At 41.9% G+C, this 21,330-nt stretch overlaps 1 protein-coding gene across 1 annotated transcript in view; it reads left to right on the top strand.

Moving 5' to 3' along the window:
• The window catches only part of LOC129868498 (NACHT, LRR and PYD domains-containing protein 12-like), a 29,966-nt gene extending 9,034 nt beyond the window's left edge, over positions 1-20,932 (top strand). The window contains exons 7-13 of the mRNA XM_055942536.1: positions 2,741-2,914; positions 7,549-7,722; positions 11,669-11,842; positions 11,919-12,092; positions 16,218-16,391; positions 16,588-16,634; positions 17,152-20,932. Of these exons, the coding sequence (XP_055798511.1) occupies positions 2,741-2,914; positions 7,549-7,722; positions 11,669-11,842; positions 11,919-12,092; positions 16,218-16,391; positions 16,588-16,634; positions 17,152-17,690 (1,456 nt within the window). The 3' untranslated portion in view covers positions 17,691-20,932. The remainder of the gene's footprint in view (positions 1-2,740; positions 2,915-7,548; positions 7,723-11,668; positions 11,843-11,918; positions 12,093-16,217; positions 16,392-16,587; positions 16,635-17,151) is intronic.
• Positions 20,933-21,330: the final 398 nt, after the last annotated feature.

Genomic DNA, 21,330 nt, shown 5'->3' with positions numbered 1-21,330 from the left:
ATTGGTAATGGTGAGATGTTAGCATGGTTTGTTGTAGTCTCTGTTATTGGTAATGGTGAGAGGTTAGTATGTTTTGTTGTATCCTCTGTTATTGGTAATGGTGAGAGGTTAACATGTTTTGTTGTAGTCTCTGTTATTGGTAATGGAGAGAGGTTAGCATGTTTTGTTGTAGCCTCTGTTATTGGTAATGGTGAGAGGTTAGCATGTTTTGTTGTAGTCTCTGTTTTTGGTAATGGTGAGAGGTTAGCATGTTTTGTTGTAGCCTCTGTTATTGGTAATGGTGAGAGGTTAGCATGTTTTGTTGTAGCCTCTATTATTGGTAATGGTGAGAGGTTAGCATGTTTTGTTGTAGTCTCTGTTATTGGTAATGGTGAGAGGTTAGCATGTTTTGTTGTAGTCTCTGTTATTGGTAATGGTGAGAGGTTAGCATGTTTTGTTGTAGCCTCTGTTATTGGTAATGGTGAGAGGTTAGCATGTTTTGTTGTAGCCTCTGTTATTGGTAATGGTGAGAGGTTAGTATGTTTTGTTGTAGTCTCTGTTATTGGTAATGGTGAGAGGTTAGCATGTTTTGTTGTAGCCTCTGTTATTGGTAATGGTGAGAGGTTAGCATGTTTTGTTGTAGTCTCTGTTATTGGTAATGGTGAGATGTTAGCATGTTATGTTGTAGTCTCTGTTATTGATAATGGTGAGAGGTTATTATGTTTTGTTGTATCCTCTGTTATTGGTAATGGTGAGAGGTTAGCATGTTTTGTTGTATCCTCTGTTATTGGTAATGGTGAGAGGTTAGCATGTTTTGTTGTATCCTCTGTTATTGGTAATGGTGAGAGGTTAGCATGTTTTGTTGTAGTCTCTGTTATTGGTAATGGTGAGAGGTTAGCATGTTTTGTTGTAGCCTCTGTTATTGGTAATGGTGAGAGGTTAGCATGTTTTGTTGTAGCCTCTGTTATTGGTAATGGTGAGAGGTTAGCATGTTTTGTTGTAGCCTCTGTTATTGGTAATGGTGAGAGGTTAGCATGTTTTGTTGTAGCCTCTGTTATTGGTAATGGTGAGAGGTTAGCATGTTTTGTTGTAGCCTCTGTTATTGGTAATGGTGAGAGGTTAGCATGTTTTGTTGTAGCCTCTGTTGTTGGTAATGGTGAGAGGTTAGCATGTTTTGTTGTAGCCTCTGTTATTGGTAATGGTGAGAGGTTAGCATGTTTTGTTGTAGTATCTGTTATTGGTAATGGTGAGAGGTTAGCATGTTTTATTGTAGCCTCTGTTATTGGTAATGGTGAGAGGTTAGCTTGTTTTGTTTTAGCCTCTGTTATTGGTAATGGAGAGGTTAGCATGTTTTGTTGTAGCCTCTGTTATTGGTAATGGTGAGAGGTTAGCATGTTTTGTTGTATCCTCTGTTATTGGTAATGGAGAGAGGTTAGCATGTTTTGTTGTAGCCTCTGTTATTGGTAATGGTGAGAGGTTAGCATGTTTTGTTGTAGCGTCTGTTGTTGGTAATGGTGAGAGGTTAGCATGTTTTGTTGTAGCCTCTGTTATTGTTAATGGTGAGAGGTTAGCATGTTTTGTTGTAGCTTCTGTATCTTTCTCACTCATTATGATTCATGATTCATTCATGATTTGTATTAATCATGGCATCATCAGGATTAATTTAGTAGTGTTTAGAAACATGGTATCTACTCACTTAGAAAGAAAATTAATCCAGTCATCATCCACCACTGAGTTTCTATTGGGCAAAACACAACCCAAAACAAACTGCAAATGTGTCAATGTCACCTCATATAAAACATTTGATCTGAAATCCAAAATGTTGGAGTATAGAGCCACATTTAAAATGTTAGCTTCACTGTCAAAATAGATATGGTGTGGACTGTATACTCAATACAATCTAAATCTGATACCTCACTGTCATAATAGATATGGTGTGGACTGTTTACTCAATACAATCTAAATCTGATACCTCACTGTCATTATAGATATGGTGTGGACTGTATACTCAATACAATCTAAATCTGATACCTCACTGTCATTATAGATATGGTGTGGACTGTTTACTCAATACAATCTAAATCTGATACCTCACTGTCATTATAGATATGGTGTGGACTGTATACTCAATACAATCTAAATCTGATACCTCACTGTCATTATAGATATGGTGTGGACTGTTTACTCAATACAATCTAAATCTGATACCTCACTGTCATTATAGATATGGTGTGGACTGTATACTCAATACAATCTAAATCTGATACCTCACTGTCATTATAGATATGATGTGGACTGTATACTCAATACAATCTAAATCTGATACCTCACTGTCATTATAGATATGGTGTGGACTGTATACTCAATACAATCTAAATCTGATACCTCACTGTCATTATAGATATGGTGTGGACTGTATACTCAATACAATCTAAATATGATACCTCACTGTCATTATAGATATGGTGTGGACTGTTTACTCAATACAATCTAAATCTGATACCTCACTGTCTGTCTTTTGACTGATACTGCTTTTTAAACTGGTCTGGTCAGTCTAATCAAATATTTGTAATACACATTTTTCTCTCTACAAGCAACACTTTGATAATTTGTCATTTCAAATAATGAAACATCCATTTATGAATAGATATGGCAGGTTTCAGGACACTGATGTATCTGAATATGTTGAAAAAATATACTGCCACTATTTTCACCACCAAAGAATAGCAGTGTGATTTTAATATGATTTGACTCTTTGCAGACTGTCAGGCTGTCTAGTCACAGAGGAAGGCTGTGCTTCTCTGGTCTCAGCTCTGAGGTCAAACCCCTCACACCTGAGAGAGCTGGACCTGAGTAACAATGACCTGAAGGATTCAGGAGTGAAGCTGGTCTCTGCTGGACTGGGGAATCCCCACTGTAAACTGGAGACTCTGAGGTCAGTATTCCTGTAGTTGGCCAACAAGTATTTGTATTGTATTGTATTTATTATAGATCCCCATTAGTTCCTGCTAAAGCAGCAGCTACTCTTCCTGGGGTCCAGCAAAATTAAGGCAGTTCATAGACTTTTAAAACATTACAATACATTCACAGACTTCACAACACACTGTGTGCCCTCAGGCCCCTACCACATATCTACAGTACTAAATCCATGTTTATCGTGAGTATGTTGTTGTGTGTGTGTGTGTGTGTGTGTGTGTGTGTGTGTGTGTGTGTGTGTGTGTGTGTGTGTGTGTGTGTGTGTGTGTGTGTGTGTGTGTGTGTGTGTGTGTGCCAATGTGTGTATCTCTTTACAGGCCCCGCTGTTCCATAAGGTGTTTTTTATCTGTTTTTTAAATCTAATTTTCAGTTACTTGATGTGGAATAGAGTTCCATGTAGTCATGGCTCTATGTAGTACTGTGGAATAGAGTTCCATGTAGTCATGGCTCTATGTAGTACTGTGGAATAGAGTTCCATGTAGTCATGGCTCTATGTAGTACTGTGGAATAGAGTTCCATGTAGTCATGGTTCTATGTAGTACTGTGGAATAGAGTTCCATGTAGTCATGGCTCTATGTAGTACTGTGGAATAGAGTTCCATGTAGTCATGGCTCTATGTAGTACTGTGGAATAGAGTTCCATGTAGTCATGGCTCTATGTAGTACTGTGGAATAGAGTTCCATGTAGCCATGGCTCTATGTAGTACTGTGGAATAGAGTTCCATGTAGTCATGGCTCTATGTAGTACTGTGGAATAGAGTTCCATGTAGCCATGGCTCTATGTAGTACTGTGCTCCTCCCATAGTCTGTTCTGGACTTGGGGACTGTGAAGAGACCTCTTGTGTCATGACTTGTGGCGTATACATGGGTGTCTGAGCTGTGAGCTAGTTGTTTAAAAGGACAGCTCGGGACATTCAGAATGTCAGCACATTTTAGAAATACTGGTAGTGATGAAGTCAATCTCTCCTCCACTTTCAGCCAGGAGAGATTGAGATGCATATTATTAATGTTAGCTCTCTGTGTACATCCAAGGGCCATCCGTGCTGCCCTGTTCTGAGCCAATTGCAACTTTCCTAAATCCTTTTTTGTGGCACCTGACCACACGACTGAACAGTAGTCAAGATGTGTGTGTGACCTGCCTTGTTGATAGTGTTGTTAATAAGGTCGAAACTAGGGCCTGTCGGACCTGCCTTGTTGATAGTGTTGTTTAAGAAGGTAGAAACTAGGGCCTGTAGGACCTGCCTTGTTGATAGTGTTGTTAAGAAGGTAGAAACTAGGGCCTGTAGGACCTGCCTTGTTGATAGTGTTGTTAAGAAGGTAGAGACTAGGGCCTGTAGGACCTGCCTTGTTGATAGTGTTGTTAAGAAGGTAGAAACTAGAGCCTGTAGGACCTGCCTTGTTGATAGTGTTGTTAAGAAGGTAGAAACTAGGGCATGTAGGATCTGCCTTGTTGATGGTGTTGTTAAGAAGGTAGAAACTAGGGCATGTAGGACCTGCCTTGTTGATAGTGTTGTTAAGAAGGTAGAAACTAGGGCCTGTAGGACCTGCCTTGTTGATAGTGTTGTTAAGAAGGTAGAAACTAGGGCCTGTAGGACCTGCCTGGTTGATAGTGTTGTTAAGAAGGTAGAAACTAGGGCATGTAGGACCTGCCTTGTTGATAGTGTTGTTAAGAAGGTAGAAACTAGGGCCTGTAGGACCTGCCTTGTTGATAGTGTTGTTAAGAAGGTAGAAACTAGGGCCTGTAGGACCTGCCTGGTTGATAGTGTTGTTAAGAAGGTAGAAACTAGGGCCTGTAGGACCTGCCTTGTTGATAGTGGTGTTAAGAAGGTAGAAACTAGGGCCTGTAGGACCTGCCTTGTTGATAGTGTTGTTAAGAAGGTAGAAACTAGGGCCTGTAGGACCTGCCTTGTTAATAGTGTTGTTAAGAAGGTAGAAACTAGGGCCTGTGGGACCTGCCTTGTTAATAGTGTTGTTAAGAAGGTAGAAACTAGGGCCTGTGGGACCTGCCTTGTTGATAGTGGTGTTTAGAAGGTAGAAACTAGGGCCTGTAGGACCTGCCTTGTTGATAGTGTTGTTAAGAAGGTAGAAACTAGGGCCTGTAGGACCTGCCTTGTTGATAGTGTTGTTAAGAAGGTAGAAACTAGGGCCTGTAGGACCTGCCTTGTTGATAGTGTTGTTAAGAAGGTAGAAACTAGGGCCTGTAGGACCTGCCTTGTTGATAGTGCTGTTAAGAAGGTAGAAACTAGGGCCTGTAGGACCTGCCTTGTTGATAGTGTTGTTAAGAAGGTAGAAACTTGGGCCTGTAGGACCTGCCTTGTTGATAGTGCTGTTAAGAAGGTAGAAACTAGGGCCTGTAGGACCTGCCTTGTTGATAGTGTTGTTAAGAAGGTAGAAACTAGGGCCTGTAGGACCTGCCTTGTTGATAGTGCTGTTAAGAAGGTAGAAACTAGAGCCTGTAGGACCTGCCTTGTTGATAGTGTTGTTAAGAAGGTAGAAACTAGAGCCTGTAGGACCTGCCTTGTTGATAGTGTTGTTAAGAAGGTAGAAACTAGGGCCTGTAGGACCTGCCTTGTTGATAGTGTTGTTAAGAAGGTAGAAACTAGGGCTTGTAGGACCTGCCTTGTTGATAGTGTTGTTAAGAAGGTAGAAACTAGGGCTTGTAGGACCTGCCTTGTTGATAGTGGTGTTAAGAAGGCAGAGCAGTGCTTTATTATGGACAGACTTCTCCCCATCTTAGCTACTGTTGTATCAATATGTTTTGACCATGACAGTTTACAATCTAGTGTTACTTCAAGCAGTTTAGTCACCTCAACTTGCTCAATTTCCACATAATTTAGTACAATATTTATTTGAGGTTTAAGTTTTAGTGAGTGATTTGTCCCAAATACAATGTTTTTAGTTTTATAAATATTTAGGGCTAACTTATTCCTTGCCACCCACTCTGAAACTAACTGCAGCTCTTTGTTAATTGTGGAGGAGAGGCTTGTAATGTCTGGAGGGGAATAAGTGGAATGGTATTAAACACGTGGTTTCCATGTGTTCCATTTCATTCACTCTGTTCCAGACATTATGAGAGGTTAAGTGTTGCAGTCATTTCAGTCGCTGACGTGTTGAGTCATCCACATACATAGACACACTGGTCTTACTCAAAGTGGCATGTCGTTAGTAAAAATGTAAAAGGTTAGCATGTTTTGTTGTAGCCTCTGTTATTGGTAACGGAGAGAGGTTAGCATGTTTTGTTGTAGCCTCTGTTATTGGTAATGGAGAGAGGTTAGCATGTTTTGTTGTAGCCTCTGTTATTGGTCATGGTGAGAGGTTAGCATGTTTTGTTGTAGCCTCTGTTATTGGTCATGGTGAGAGGTTAGCATGTTTTGTTGTAGCCTCTGTTATTGGTAATGGTGAGAGGTTAGCATGTTTTGTTGTAGCCTCTGTTTTTGGTAATGGAGAGAGGTTAGCATGTTTTGTTGTAGCCTATGTTATTGGTAATGGTGAGAGGTTAGCATGTTTTGTTGTAGCCTCTGTTATTGGTAATGGTGAGAGGTTAGCATGTTTTGTTGTAGCCTCTGTTATTGGTAATGGTGAGAGGTTAGCATGTTTTGTTTTAGTCTCTGTTATTGGTAATGGTGAGAGGTTAGCATGTTTTGTTGTAGTATCTGTTATTGATAATGGTGAGAGGTTAGCATGTTTTGTTGTAGTCTCTGTTATTGGTAATGCTGAGAGGTTAGTATGTTTTGTTGTAGCCTCTGTTATTGGTAATGGTGAGAGGTTAGTATGTTTTGTTGTAGTCTCTGTTGTTGGTAATGGTGAGAGGTTAGCATGTTTTGTTGTAGCCTCTGTTATTGGTAATGGAGAGAGGTTAGCATGTTTTGTTGTAGCCTCTGTTATTGGTAATGGAGAGAGGTTAGCATGTTTTGTTGTTGCCTCTGTTATTTGTAATGGTGAGATGTTAGCATGTTTTGTTGTATCCTCTGTTATTGGTAATGGTGAGAGGTTAGTATGTTTTGTTGTAGCCTATGTAACTTTCTCGCTCATTATTATTTATAATTCATTCATGATTTGTATTAATCATGGCATCATCAGGATTAATTTAGTAGTGTTTAGAAACATGGTATCTACTCACTTAGAAAGAAAATGACTCCAGTCATCATCCACCATTGAGTTTCTATTGGGCAAAACACAACCCAAAACAAACTGCAAATGTGTCAATGTCACCTCATATAAAACATTTGATCTGAAATCCAAAATGTTGGAGTATAGAGACACATTTAAAATGTTAGCTTCACTGTCAAAATAGATATGGTATGGACTGTATACTCAATACAATCTAAATCTGATACCTCACTGTCTGTCTTTTGACTGATACTGCTTTTTAAACTGGTCTGGTCAGTCTACTCAAATATTTGTACTATACATGTTTCTATCTTCAAGCAATACTTTGATAATTTGTCATTTCTAATAATGAAACATCCATTTATGAACAGATATGGCAGGTTTCAGGACACTGATGTATCTAAATAGGTTGAAAAATATACTGCCACTATTTTCACCACCAAAGAATAGCAGTGTGATTTTAATATGATTTGACTCTTGGCAGGCTGTCAGGCTGTCTAGTCACAGAGGAAGGCTGTGCTTCTCTGGTCTCAGCTCTGAGGTCAAACCCCTCACACCTGAGAGAGCTGGATCTGAGTAACAATGACCTGAAGGATTCAGGAGTGAAGCTGCTCTCTGCTGGACTGGGGAATCCCCACTGTAAACTGGAGACTCTGAGGTCAGTATTCCTGTAGTTGGTCAACAAGTATTTGTATTGTATTGTATTTATTATAGATCCCCATTAGTTCCTGCCAAAGCAGCAGCTACTCTTCCTGGGGTCCAGCAAAATTAAGGCAGTTCATAGACTTTTACAACATTACAATACATTCACAGACTTCACAACACACTGTGTGCCCTCAGGCCCCTACCACATATCTACAGTACTAAATCCATGTTTATCGTGTGTGTGTGTGTGTGTGTGTGTGTGTGTGTGTGTGTGTGTGTGTGTGTGTGTGTGTGTGTGTGTGTGTGTGTGTGTGTGTGTGTGTGTGTGTGTGTGTGTGTGTGTGTGTGTGTGTGTGTGTGTGTGTGTGTGTGTGTGTGTGTGTGTGTGCCAATGTGTGTATCTCTTTACAGGCCCCGCTGTTCCATAAGGTGTTTTTTATCTGTTTTTTAAATCTAATTTTCAGTTACTTGATGTGGAATAGAGTTCCATGTAGTCATGGCTCTATGTAGTACTGTGGAATAGAGTTCCATGTAGTCATGGCTCTATGTAGTACTGTGGAATAGAGTTCCATGAAGTCATGGCTCTATGTAGTACTGTGGAATAGAGTTCCATGTAGTCATGGCTCTATGTAGTACTGTGGAATAGAGTTCCATGTAGTCATGGTTCTATGTAGTACTGTGGAATAGAGTTCCATGTAGTCATGGCTCTATGTAGTACTGTGGAATAGAGTTCCATGTAGTCATGGTTCTATGTAGTACTGTGGAATAGAGTTCCATGTAGTCATGGTTCTATGTAGTACTGTGGAATAGAGTTCCATGTAGTCATGGCTCTATGTAGTACTGTGGAATAGAGTTCCATGTAGTCATGGCTCTATGTAGTACTGTGGAATAGAGTTCCATGTAGTCATGGCTCTATGTAGTACTGTGCGCCTCCCATAGTCTGTTCTGGACTTGGGGACTGTGACCTCTTGTGTCATGTCTTGTGGGGTATACATGGGTGTCTGAGCTGTGAGCTAGTTGTTTAAAAAGACAGCTTGGTACATTCAGAATGTCAGCACATTTTACAAATACTGGTAGTGATGAAGTCAATCTCTCCTCCACTTTCAGCCAGGAGAGATTGAGATGCATATTATTAATATTAGCTCTCTGTGTCCATCCAAGGGCCAACCGTGCTGCCCTGTTCTGAGACAATTGCAACTTTCCTAAATCCTTTTTTGTGGCACCTGACCACACGACTGAACAGTAGTCAAGATGCGATAAAACTGGGGCCTGTAGGACCTGCCTTGTTGATAGTGTTGTTAAGAAGGTAGAAACTAGGGCCTGTAGGACCTGCCTTGTTGATAGTGTTGTTAAGAAGGTAGAGACTAGGGCCTGTAGGACCTGCCTTGTTGATAGTGTTGTTAAGAAGGTAGAGACTAGGGCCTGTAGGACCTGCCTTGTTGATAGTGTTGTTAAGAAGGTAGAAACTAGGGCCTGTAGGACCTGCCTTGTTGATAGTGCTGTTAAGAAGGTAGAAACTAGGGCCTGTAGGACCTGCCTTGTTGATAGTGCTGTTAAGAAGGTAGAAACTAGGGCCTGTAGGACCTGCCTTGTTGATAGTGTTGTTAAGAAGGTAGAAACTAGAGCCTGTAGGACCTGCCTTGTTGATAGTGTTGTTAAGAAGGTAGAAACTAGAGCCTGTAGGACCTGCCTTGTTGATAGTGTTGTTAAGAAGGTAGAAACTAGGGCCTGTAGGAGCTGCCTTGTTGATAGTGTTGTTAAGAAGGTAGAAACTAGGGCCTGTAGGACCTGCCTTGTTGATAGTGGTGTTAAGAAGGTAGAAACTAGGGCTTGTAGGACCTGCCTTGTTGATAGTGTTGTTAAGAAGGTAGAAACTAGGGCCTGTAGGACCTGCCTTGTTAATAGTGTTGTTAAGAAGGTAGAAACTAGGGCCTGTAGGACCTTCCTTGTTGATAGTGTTGTTAAGAAGGCAGAGCAGTGCTTTATTATGGACAGACTTCTCCCCATCTTAGCTACTGTTGTATCAATATGTTTTGACCATGACAGTTTACAATCTAGTGTTACTTCAAGCAGTTTAGTCACCTCAACTTGCTCAATTTCCACATAATTTAGTACAAGATTTATTTGATGTTTAAGTTTTAGTGAGTGATTTGTCCCAAATACAATGTTTTTAGTTTTATAAATATTTAGGGCTAACTTATTCCTTGCCACCCACTCTGAAACTAACTGCAGCTCTTTGTTAATTGTGGAGGAGAGGCTTGTAATGTCTGGAGGGGAATAAGTGGAATGGTATTAAACACGTGGTTTCCATGTGTTCCATTTCATTCACTCTGTTCCAGACATTATGAGAGGTTAAGTGTTGCAGTCATTTCAGTCGCTGACTTGTTGAGTCATCCACATACATAGACACACTGGCCTTACTCAAAGTGGCATGTCGTTAGTAAAAATGTAAAAGGTTAGCATGTTTTGTTGTAGCCTCTGTTATTGGTAACGGAGAGAGGTTAGCATGTTTTGTTGTAGCCTCTGTTATTGGTAATGGAGAGAGGTTAGCATGTTTTGTTGTAGCCTCTGTTATTGGTAATGGTGAGAGGTTAGCATGTTTTGTTGTAGCCTCTGTTATTGGTCATGGTGAGAGGTTAGCATGTTTTGTTGTAGCCTCTGTTATTGGTAATGGTGAGAGGTTAGCATGTTTTGTTGTAGCCTCTGTTATTGGTCATGGTGAGAGGTTAGCATGTTTTGTTGTAGCCTCTGTTATTGGTCATGGTGAGAGGTTAGCATGTTTTGTTGTAGCCTCTGTTATTGGTAATGGTGAGAGGTTAGCATGTTTTGTTGTAGTCTCTGTTATTGGTCATGGTGAGAGGTTAGCATGTTTTGTTGTAGTCTCTGTTATTGGTCATGGTGAGAGGTTAGCATGTTTTGTTGTAGCCTCTGTTATTGGTCATGGTGAGAGGTTAGCATGTTTTGTTGTAGCCTCTGTTATTGGTCATGGTGAGAGGTTAGCATGTTTTGTTGTAGCCTCTGTTATTGGTAATGGTGAGAGGTTAGCATGTTTTGTTGTAGTCTCTGTTATTGGTCATGGTGAGAGGTTAGCATGTTTTGTTGTAGTCTCTGTTATTGGTCATGGTGAGAGGTTAGCATGTTTTGTTGTAGCCTCTGTTATTGGTAATGGAGAGAGGTTAGCATGTTTTGTTGTAGCCTCTGTTATTGGTAATGGAGAGAGGTTAGCATGTTTTGTTGTAGCCTCTGTTATTGGTAATGGTGAGAGGTTAGCATGTTTTGTTGTAGCCTCTGTTATTTGTAATGGTGAGAGGTTAGCATGTTTTGTTGTATCCTCTGTTATTGGTAATGGTGAGAGGTTAGTATGTTTTGTTGTAGCCTATGTAACTTTCTCGCTCATTATTATTTATAATTCATTCATGATTTGTATTAATCATGGCATCATCAGGATTAATTTAGTAGTGTTTAGAAACATGGTATCTACTCACTTAGAAAGAAAATTACTCCAGTCATCATCCACCACTGAGTTTCTATTGGGCAAAACACAACCAAAACAAACTGCAAATGTGTCACTGTCACCTCATATAAAACATTTGATCTGAAATCCAAAATGTTGGAGTATAGAGACACATTTAAAATGTTAGCTTCACTGTCAAAATAGATATGGTGTGGACTGTATACTCAATACAATCTAAATCTGATACCTCACTGTCTGTCTTTTGACTGATACTGCTTTTTAAACTGGTCTGGTCAGTCTACTCAAATATTTGTACTATACATGTTTCTATCTTCAAGCAATACTTTGATAATTTGTCATTTCAAATAATGAAACATCCATTTATGATTAGATATGGCAGGTTTCAGGACGCTGATGTATCTAAATAGGTTGAATAAATATACTGCCACTATTTTCACCACCAAAGAATAACAGTGTGATTTTAATATGATTTGACTCTTTGCAGGCTGTCAGGCTGTCTAGTCACAGAGGAAGGCTGTGATTCTCTGGTCTCAGTTCTGAGGTCAAACCCCTCACACCTGAGAGAGCTGGATCTGAGTAACAATGACCTGAAGGATTCAGGAGTGAAGCTGCTCTCTGCTGGACTGGAGAATCCCCACTGTAAACTGGAGACTCTGAGGTCAGTATTCCTGTAGTTGGTCAACAAGTGAGAACTGTTCAGTGTGTTTGTGAATTCATGATGATCTCTTTGTCAGGCTGTCAGGCTGTGGAGTCACAGAGGAAGGCTGTGCTTCTCTGGTCTCAGCTCTGGAGTCAAACCCCTCACACCTGAGAGAGCTGGACCTGAGTAACAATGACCTGAAGGATTCAGGAGTGAAGCTGCTCTCTGCTGGACTGGGGAATCCCCACTGTAAACTGGAGACTCTGAGGTCAGTATTCCTGTAGTTGGTCAACAAGTATTTGTATTGTATTGTATTTATTATAGATCCCCATTAGTTCCTGCCAAAGCAGCAGCTACTCTTCCTGGGGTCCAGCAAAATTAAGGCAGTTCATAGACTTAAAACATTACAATACATTCACAGACTTCACAACACACTGTGTGCCCTCAGGCCCCTACCACATATCTACAGTACTAAATCCATGTTTATCGTGAGTATGTTGTTGTGTGTGTGTGTGTGTGTGTGTGTGTGTGTGTGTGTGTGTGTGTGTGTGTGTGTGTGTGTGTGTGTGTGTGTGTGTGTGTGTGTGTGTGTGTGTGTGTGTGTGTGTGTGTGTGTGTGTGTGTGTGTGTGTGTGTGTATCTCTTTACAGGCCCCTCTGTTCCATAAGGTGTTTTTTATCTGTTTTTTAAATCTAATTTTCAGTTACTTGATGTGGAATAGAGTTCCATGTAGTCATGGCTCTATGTCGTACTGTGGAATAGAGTTCCATGTAGTCATGGCTCTATGTAGTACTGTGGAATAGAGTTCCATGTAGTCATGCCTCTATGTAGTACTGTGGAATAGAGTTCCATGTAGTCATGGCTCTATGTAGTACTGTGGAATAGAGTTCCATGTAGTCATGGCTCTATGTAGTACTGTGGAATAGAGTTCCATGTAGTCATGGCTCTATGTAGTACTGTGGAATAGAGTTCCATGTAGTCATGGTTCTATGTAGTACTGTAGAATAGAGTTCCATGTAGTCATGGCTCTATGTAGTACTGTGGAATAGAGTTCCATGTAGTCATGGCTCTATGTAGTACTGTGGAATAGAGTTCCATGTTATCATGGCTCTATGTAGTACTGTGGAATAGAGTTCCATGTAGTCATGGCTCTATGTAGTACTGTGGAATAGAGTTCCATGTAGTCATGGCTCTATGTAGTACTGTGGAATAGAGTTCCATGTAGTCATGGTTCTATGTAGTACTGTGGAATAGAGTTCCTTGTAGTCATGGCTCTATGTAGTACTGTGGAATAGAGTTCCATGTAGTCATGGCTCTATGTAGTACTGTGGAATAGAGTTCCATGTAGTCATGGCTCTATGTAGTACTGTGGAATAGAGTTCCATGTAGTCATGGCTCTATGTAGTCCTGTGTGCCTCCCATAGTCTGTTCTGGACTTGGGGACTGTGAAGAGACCTCTTGTGGCATGTCTTGTGGCGTATACATGGGTGTCTGAGCTGTGAGCTAGTTGTTTAAAAAGACAGCTCGGTACATTCAGAATGTCAGCACATTTTACAAATACTGGTAGTGATGAAGTCAATCTCTCCTCCACTTTCAGCCAGGAGAGATTGAGATGCATATTATTAATGTTAGCTCTCTGTGTACATCCAAGGGCCAACTGTGCTGCCCTTTTCTGAGACAATTGCAACTTTCCTAAATCCTTTTTTGTGGCACCTGACCACACGACTGAACAGTAGTCAAGATGCGGTAAACTAGGGAGGACCTAGTAGGACCTGCCTTGTTGATAGTGTTGTTAAGAAGGTAGAAACTAGGGCCTGTAGGACCTGCCTTGTTGATAGTGTTGTTAAAAAGGTAGAAACTAGGGCCTGTAGGACCTGCCTTGTTGATAGTGTTGTTAAGAAGGTAGAAACTAGGGCCTGTAGGACCTGCCTTGTTGATAGTGTTGTTAAAAAGGTAGAAACTAGGGCCTGTAGGACCTGCCTTGTTGATAGTGTTGTTAAGAAGGGTCTGTAGGACCTGCCTTGTTGATAGTGTTGTTAAGAAGGTAGAAACTAGGGCCTGTAGGACCTGCCTTGTTGATCGTGCTGTTAAGAAGGTAGAAACTAGGGCCTGTAGGACCTGCCTTGTTGATGGTGTTGTTAAGAAGGTAGAAACTAGGGCCTGTAGGACCTGCCTTGTTGATAGTTTGTTAAGAAGGTAGAAACTAGGGCCTGTAGGACCTGCCTTGTTGATGGTGTTGTTAAGAAGGTAGAAACTAGGGCCTGTAGGACCTGCCTTGTTGATCGTGCTGTTAAGAAGGTAGAAACTAGGGCCTGTAGGACCTGCCTTGTTGATAGTGGTGTTAAGAAGGTAGAAACTAGGGCCTGTAGGACCTGCCTTGTTGATAGTGTTATTAAGAAGGTAGAAACTAGGGCCTGTAGGACCTGCCTTGTTGATAGTGTTGTTAAGAAGGTAGAAACTAGGGCCTGTAGGACCTGCCTTGTTGATAGTGTTGTTAAGAAGGTAGAAACTAGGGCCTGTAGGACCTGCCTTGTTGATAGTGTTGTTAAAAAGGTAGAAACTAGGGCCTGTAGGACCTGCCTTGTTGATGGTGTTGTTAAGAAGGTAGAAACTAGAGCCTGTAGGACCTGCCTTGTTGATAGTGTTGTTAAGAAGGTAGAAACTAGGGCCTGTAGGACCTGCCTTGTTGATAGTGGTGTTAAGAAGGTAGAAACTAGGGCCTGTAGGACCTGCCTTGTTGATAGTGTTGTTAAGAAGGTAGAAACTAGGGCCTGTAGGACCTGCCTTGTTGATGGTGTTGTTAAGAAGGTAGAAACTAGGGCCTGTAGGACCTGCCTTGTTGATAGTGTTGTTAAAAAGGTAGAAACTAGGGCCTGTAGGACCTGCCTTGTTGATGGTGTTGTTAAGAAGGTAGAAACTAGAGCCTGTAGGACCTGCCTTGTTGATAGTGTTGTTAAGAAGGTAGAAACTAGGGCCTGTAGGACCTGCCTTGTTGATAGTGGTGTTAAGAAGGTAGAAACTAGGGCCTGTAGGACCTGCCTTGTTGATAGTGTTGTTAAGAAGGTAGAAACTAGGGCCTGTAGGACCTGCCTTGTTGATGGTGTTGTTAAGAAGGTAGAAACTAGGGCCTGTAGGACCTGCCTTGTTGATAGTGTTGTTAAAAAGGTAGAAACTAGGGCCTGTAGGACCTGCCTTGTTGATAGTGTTGTTAAGAAGGTAGAAACTAGGGCCTGTAGGACCTGCCTTGTTGATAGTGTTGTTAAGAAGGTAGAAACAAGGGCCTGTAGGACCTGCCTAGTTGATAGTGTTGTTAAGAAGGTAGAAACTAGGGCCTGTAGGACCTGCCTTGTTGTTAGTGTTGTTAAGAAGGTAGAAACTAGGGCTTGTAGGACCTGCCTTGTTGATAGTGTTGTTAAGAAGGCAGAGCAGTGCTTTATTATGGACAGACTTCTCCCCATCTTAGCTACTGTTGTATCAATATGTTTTGACCATGACAGTTTACAATCTAGTGTTACTTCAAGCAGTTTAGTCACCTCAACTTGCTCAATTTCCACATAATTTAGTACAAGATTTATTTGATGTTTAAGTTTTAGTGAGTGATTTGTCCCAAATACAATGTTTTTAGTTTTATAAATATTTAGGGCTAACTTATTCCTTGCCACCCACTCTGAAACTAACTGCAGCTCTTTGTTAATTGTGGAGGAGAGGCTTGTAATGTCTGGAGGGGAATAAGTGGAATGGTATTAAACACGTGGTTTCCATGTGTTCCATTTCATTCACTCTGTTCCAGACATTATGAGAGGTTAAGTGTTGCAGTCATTTCAGTCGCTGACTTGTTGAGTCATCCACATACATAGACACACTGGCCTTACTCAAAGTGGCATGTTGAGTCATCTCATACATAGACACACTGGCCTTACTCAAAGTGGCATGTTGAGTCATCCACATACATAGACACACTGGTCTTACTCAAAGTGGCATGTTGAGTCATCCACATACATAGACACACTGGTCTTACTCAAAGTGGCATGTTGAGTCATCCACATACATAGACACACTGGCCTTAATCAAAGCCATGTTAGTAAAAATGTAAATAAAATAATAGAAAAATAAAACCTGTTCACTCAATGACTAACTGTTCATCAGATCCACATGTGTTTACCAGACACACATAGCCCACAACATATGTGTTTGGACAATGAAGCTTACAGTTTTACATTTGGTGCTATGCTCCAGCATTTTGGATATGAGATACAATGTTTCATATTAGGTGACAGTACAGAATGTCACCTTTTATTTGAGGTTAAAGGTGAGAGGTTAGGTTAGGTTACTGCCACTATTTTCACCACCAAAGAATAACAGTGTGATTTTAATATGATTTGACTCTTTGCAGGCTGTCAGGCTGTCTAGTCACAGAGGAAGGCTGTGCTTCTCTGGTCTCAGCTCTGAGGTCAAACCCCTCACACCTGAGAGAGCTGGACCTGAGCTACAATCACCCAGGAGACTCAGGAGTCAGACTGCTCTCTGCTGGACTGGAGGATCCACACTGCAGACTGGAGAAACTCAAGTATGTAGAGGGTTTATGTCAATGTTCATATCAGACATGTTTGACTTTGTTGTATGTTACTGTGTGTGTGGGTCCGGGTTGTGTGTGTGTTTGTGTGTTTAGTGTGTGTGTGTGTGTGTGTGTGTCCAGTTTGTGTGTGTGTGAGAGTTCAGGTTTATCCCTCATTGACTGTCTGTTCTTCTGCTTACCGCTACAGTGTGGAACATGGTGGAGAGAACACAATGAAACCTGGGATTAGAAAATGTGAGTGTTGACTGCTGTGAAGAATATGACTAAGAATAAGTCTTAATTCAAGTTAAGTCAAAGTCAAAGACCACCATCATTACTTACTTGGTCATATTAAATATCAGCTGTAGTTCTACAGAAGCAGAAATCAGGGACACCAAAGTTTACAAAGAGTTGCTTTGACAATGTGTGTGTGTGTGTGTGTGTGTGTGTGTGTGTGTGTGTGTGTGTGTGTGTGTGTGTGTGTGTGTGTGTGTGTGTGTGTGTGTGTGTGTGTGTGTGTGTGTGTGTGTGTGTGTGTGTGTGTGTGTGTGTGTGTGTGTGTGTGTGTGTGTAATTGTGTAATTAATGGGAATAAGTGTGTTTTATATTACCATACAGTATAACATATGATCATTCAACAAGTCTCAAGTTACCTTAACTTCTCCTTTTGATACCTAGAAACATCTACATTAAATGAATTAGTGAAAAGTGAGTTAACATTCTAATGTGAATGATGATGATTTCTAATATTGTGTCTGGTTTCATCCATCAGATGTCTGTGATCTCACACTGGACCTAAACACAGTAAACAGACTCCTCTCTCTGTCTGAGGAGAACAGAAAGGTGACATGGAGGAGAGAGAAGCAGCCGTATCCTGATCACCCAGAGAGATTTGAGGTCCGTGGACAGGTGCTGTGTAGAGAGGGTCTGACTGGGCGCTGTTACTGGGAGGTAGAGTGGAGTGGGAGAAGGGCTGATATAGGAGTGACATATAAAGGAATCAGCAGGAGAGGAGGGGTTAAGGACTGTTGTCTTGGATGGAATAACAAGTCCTGGAATCTGTTCTGCTCTGACAACAGTTACACTGCCAGTCACAATAATAAACCCACTACCATAGACGTCCCCTCCTCCGGCTCCCACAGAGTAGGAGTGTATCTGGACTGGCCAGCCGGCACTCTGTCCTTCTATAGAGCCTCCTCTGACACACTGACCCACCTGATCACATTCACCTCCACATTCACTGAGCCCCTCTATCCAGGATTTAGGGTTGATGATGTTGACTCCTCAGTGTCCCTGGAAATAATAACCTGACACACACACACACACTGGACACTCACAGACACACATTGGACACACAAACACACACACACACACACACACACACACACACACACACACACACACACACACACACACACACACACACACACACACACAGTCTTGTACAGCTAACCTTGTGGGGACATACAATTCAGTCCCATTCAAAATCCTATTTTCCCTAACCCCTAACCCTAACCCTAACCCTAACCCAAAAACCTCAACTTTATCCTAACCCTAGCTCCTAACCCTAACCCTACAACTAACCCTAGCTCTTAACCTTAATATTTAACTTAATTCTAACCCTAACACTAATTCTAACCTTAACCCTAAACCCCCTAGAAATAGCATTTGACCTTGTGGGGACTAACAAAATGTCCCCAGTTGGTCAATTTTTACTTTGTTTACTATTCTTGTAGGGACTTCTGGTCCCCACAAGAATAGTTAAACACGTCCACACACTGGACACACACACACACGGAGACACACACACACACACACACACACGGAGACACACACACACACACAGGACCCACACACACGCAGACACACACACTGGACACTCACAGACATACATTGGACACACAAACACACACACACACACACACTGGACACACACACACGGAGACACACACACACACACACGGAGACACACACACACACAGGACCCACACACACGCAGACACACACACACTGGACACTCACAGACACACATTGGACACACAAACACACACACAAACACACACACACACACACACTGGACACACACACACGGAGACACACACACACACACAGGACCCACACACACGCAGACACACACACACTGGACACTCACAGACACACATTGGACACACAAACACACACACACACGCAGACACACACACACACTGGACACTCACAGACACACATTGGACACAGAAACACACACTGGACACACACACACTGGACACACACACACGGAGAGACACACACACACACACGGAGACACACACACACACACACACACAAACACACACACACACAAACACACACACACACACACACACACTGGACACACACACACGGAGACACACACACACACACAGGACCCACACACACGTAGACACACACACACTGGACACTCACAAACACACATTGGACACACACACACACACTGGACACACACACACGGAGACACACACACAGGACCCACACACACGCAGACACACACACACGGGACACTCACAGACACACATTGGACACACAAACACACACACACACACACTGAACACACACACACGGAGACACACACACACACAGGACCCACACACACGCAGACACACACACACTGGACACTCACAGACACACATTGGACACACACACACACACACACACACACACACACACACAGGACCCACACACACTTAGACACACACACATTGGACACTCACAAACACACATTGGACACTCAAACACACACACACACACATACAAACACACACACACACACACACACACTGGACACACACACGGAGACACACACACACACACAGGACCCACACACACGCAGACACACACACACTGGACACTCACAAACACACATTGGACACACACACACACACTGGACACACACACACGGAGACACACACACAGGACCCACACACACGCAGACACACACACACGGGACACTCACAGACACACATTGGACACACAAACACACACACACACACACTGAACACACACACACGGAGACACACACACACACAGGACCCACACACACGCAGACACACACACACTGGACACTCACAGACACACACTGGACACACACACACGGAGACACACACACACACAGGACCCACACACACTTAGACACACACACATTGGTCACTCACAAACACACATTGGACACTCAAACACACACACACACACATACACACTGGACACACACACACGGAGACACACACACACACACACACAGGACCCACACACACGCAGACACACACGCACACAGACACACAATGGACACACACACACACACACGGAGCACACACACACACACTGACACGCAGGACACACACACACACTAGACACACACACACAAACACAGACACACACACACACGCGCTGGACACACACACACACACTGACACACAGGACACACAGGACACACACACATACTAAATGGTAGTAACACTCTGAAGTCATTCCATCCTTTCACTAAATGGTAGTAACACTAAGTCATTCCATCCGTTAACTAAATGGTAGTAACACTAAGTAATTCCATCCTTTCACTAAATGGTAGTAACACTAAGTCATTCCATCCTTTCACTAAATGGTAGTAACACTAAGTCATTCCATCCTTTCACTAAATGGTAGTAACACTAAGTCATTCCATCCTTTCACTAAATGGTAGTAACACTAAGTAATTCCATCCTTTCACTAAATGGGAGTAACACTCTGAAGTCATTCCATCCTTTCACTAAATGGTAGTAACACTAAGTCATTCCATCCTTTCACTAAATGGTAGTAACACTAAGTCATTCCATCCTTTCACTAAATGGTAGTAACACTAAGTCATTCCATCCTTTCACTAAATGGTAGTAACACTAAGTCATTCCATCCTTTCACTAAATGGTAGTAACACTAAGTCATTCCATCCTTTCACTAAATGGTAGTAACACTAAGTCATTCCATCCTTTCACTAAATGGTAGTAACACTAAGTCATTCCATCCTTTCACTAAAGCTCTAGAGTAACTTTCTATTGACAGATGCCTCATTTAAATATTCTGGATGTTGATGATGTCCCATGGCCCTACTTCACTGTGTTATAATGGACCTTAAGCTTGTTATGGCACCTCTGTAACCAGCTATCAAACATACTGACCTTTCTGACCCCGTCCCATGGCCCTACTTCACTGTGTTATAATGGACCTTATGCTTGTTATGTCACCTCTGTAACCAGCTATGAAACATACTGACCTTTCTGACCCCGTCCCATGGCCCTACATCACTGTGTTATAATGGACCTTCTGCTTGTTATGTCACCTCTGTAACCAGCTATCAAACATAATGACCTTTCTGACCATATCCCATGGCCCTACTTTCTAGAACTAAACATTTAATGTCCTCTGAGTTTTGCTTACTGTCCATTTACTTATGTATGATGTGTTTGTTGTATATTGGGGTTGTGCCGCAGAGCATCATGGGGGTTTGTATGTGTTGAGATGATCACGTTCCAGATAAATGGTTGAACTGATTCCTGTCTCCAGTCTCATCATTATTGAATTGTTATACAGATGAGGTAATGAAACCCACAAAACATAACAAAAGATTGGCGATGAGTAAGTCTGAATCTACAGGAACTATTCTGTCTGGAAGAAGTTGGTTTTTACAACTGTTTAAAACGGTTATTTGCTGTGGTACAGTCTAGGCTAATGTTAGAGCACAGTATATTGCTAGCAGAGGCAATTGCAGAGTTGAGCTAGCTAAGAGAGAGAGAGTTAGCATTGTCATGGATGGCAGAAAAGGACTCGAGATGGATGTCGGAGCAGGGAAACATCTTGATTAAAAAGGTGGGAATGTACATTGATTAAAGGAAAGGACATTTATTCAACTGTGAAGACGAACTTTGGAATTAAAAACTGCTAAATGAGC

Source organism: Salvelinus fontinalis, chromosome 2 (genome assembly GCF_029448725.1).
Source record: "Salvelinus fontinalis isolate EN_2023a chromosome 2, ASM2944872v1, whole genome shotgun sequence".
Lineage (NCBI taxonomy): Eukaryota > Metazoa > Chordata > Actinopteri > Salmoniformes > Salmonidae > Salvelinus > Salvelinus fontinalis.
The sequence above is the reverse complement of the archived record's forward strand: the minus strand, read 5'-3'. Positions and strand labels throughout refer to the sequence as shown.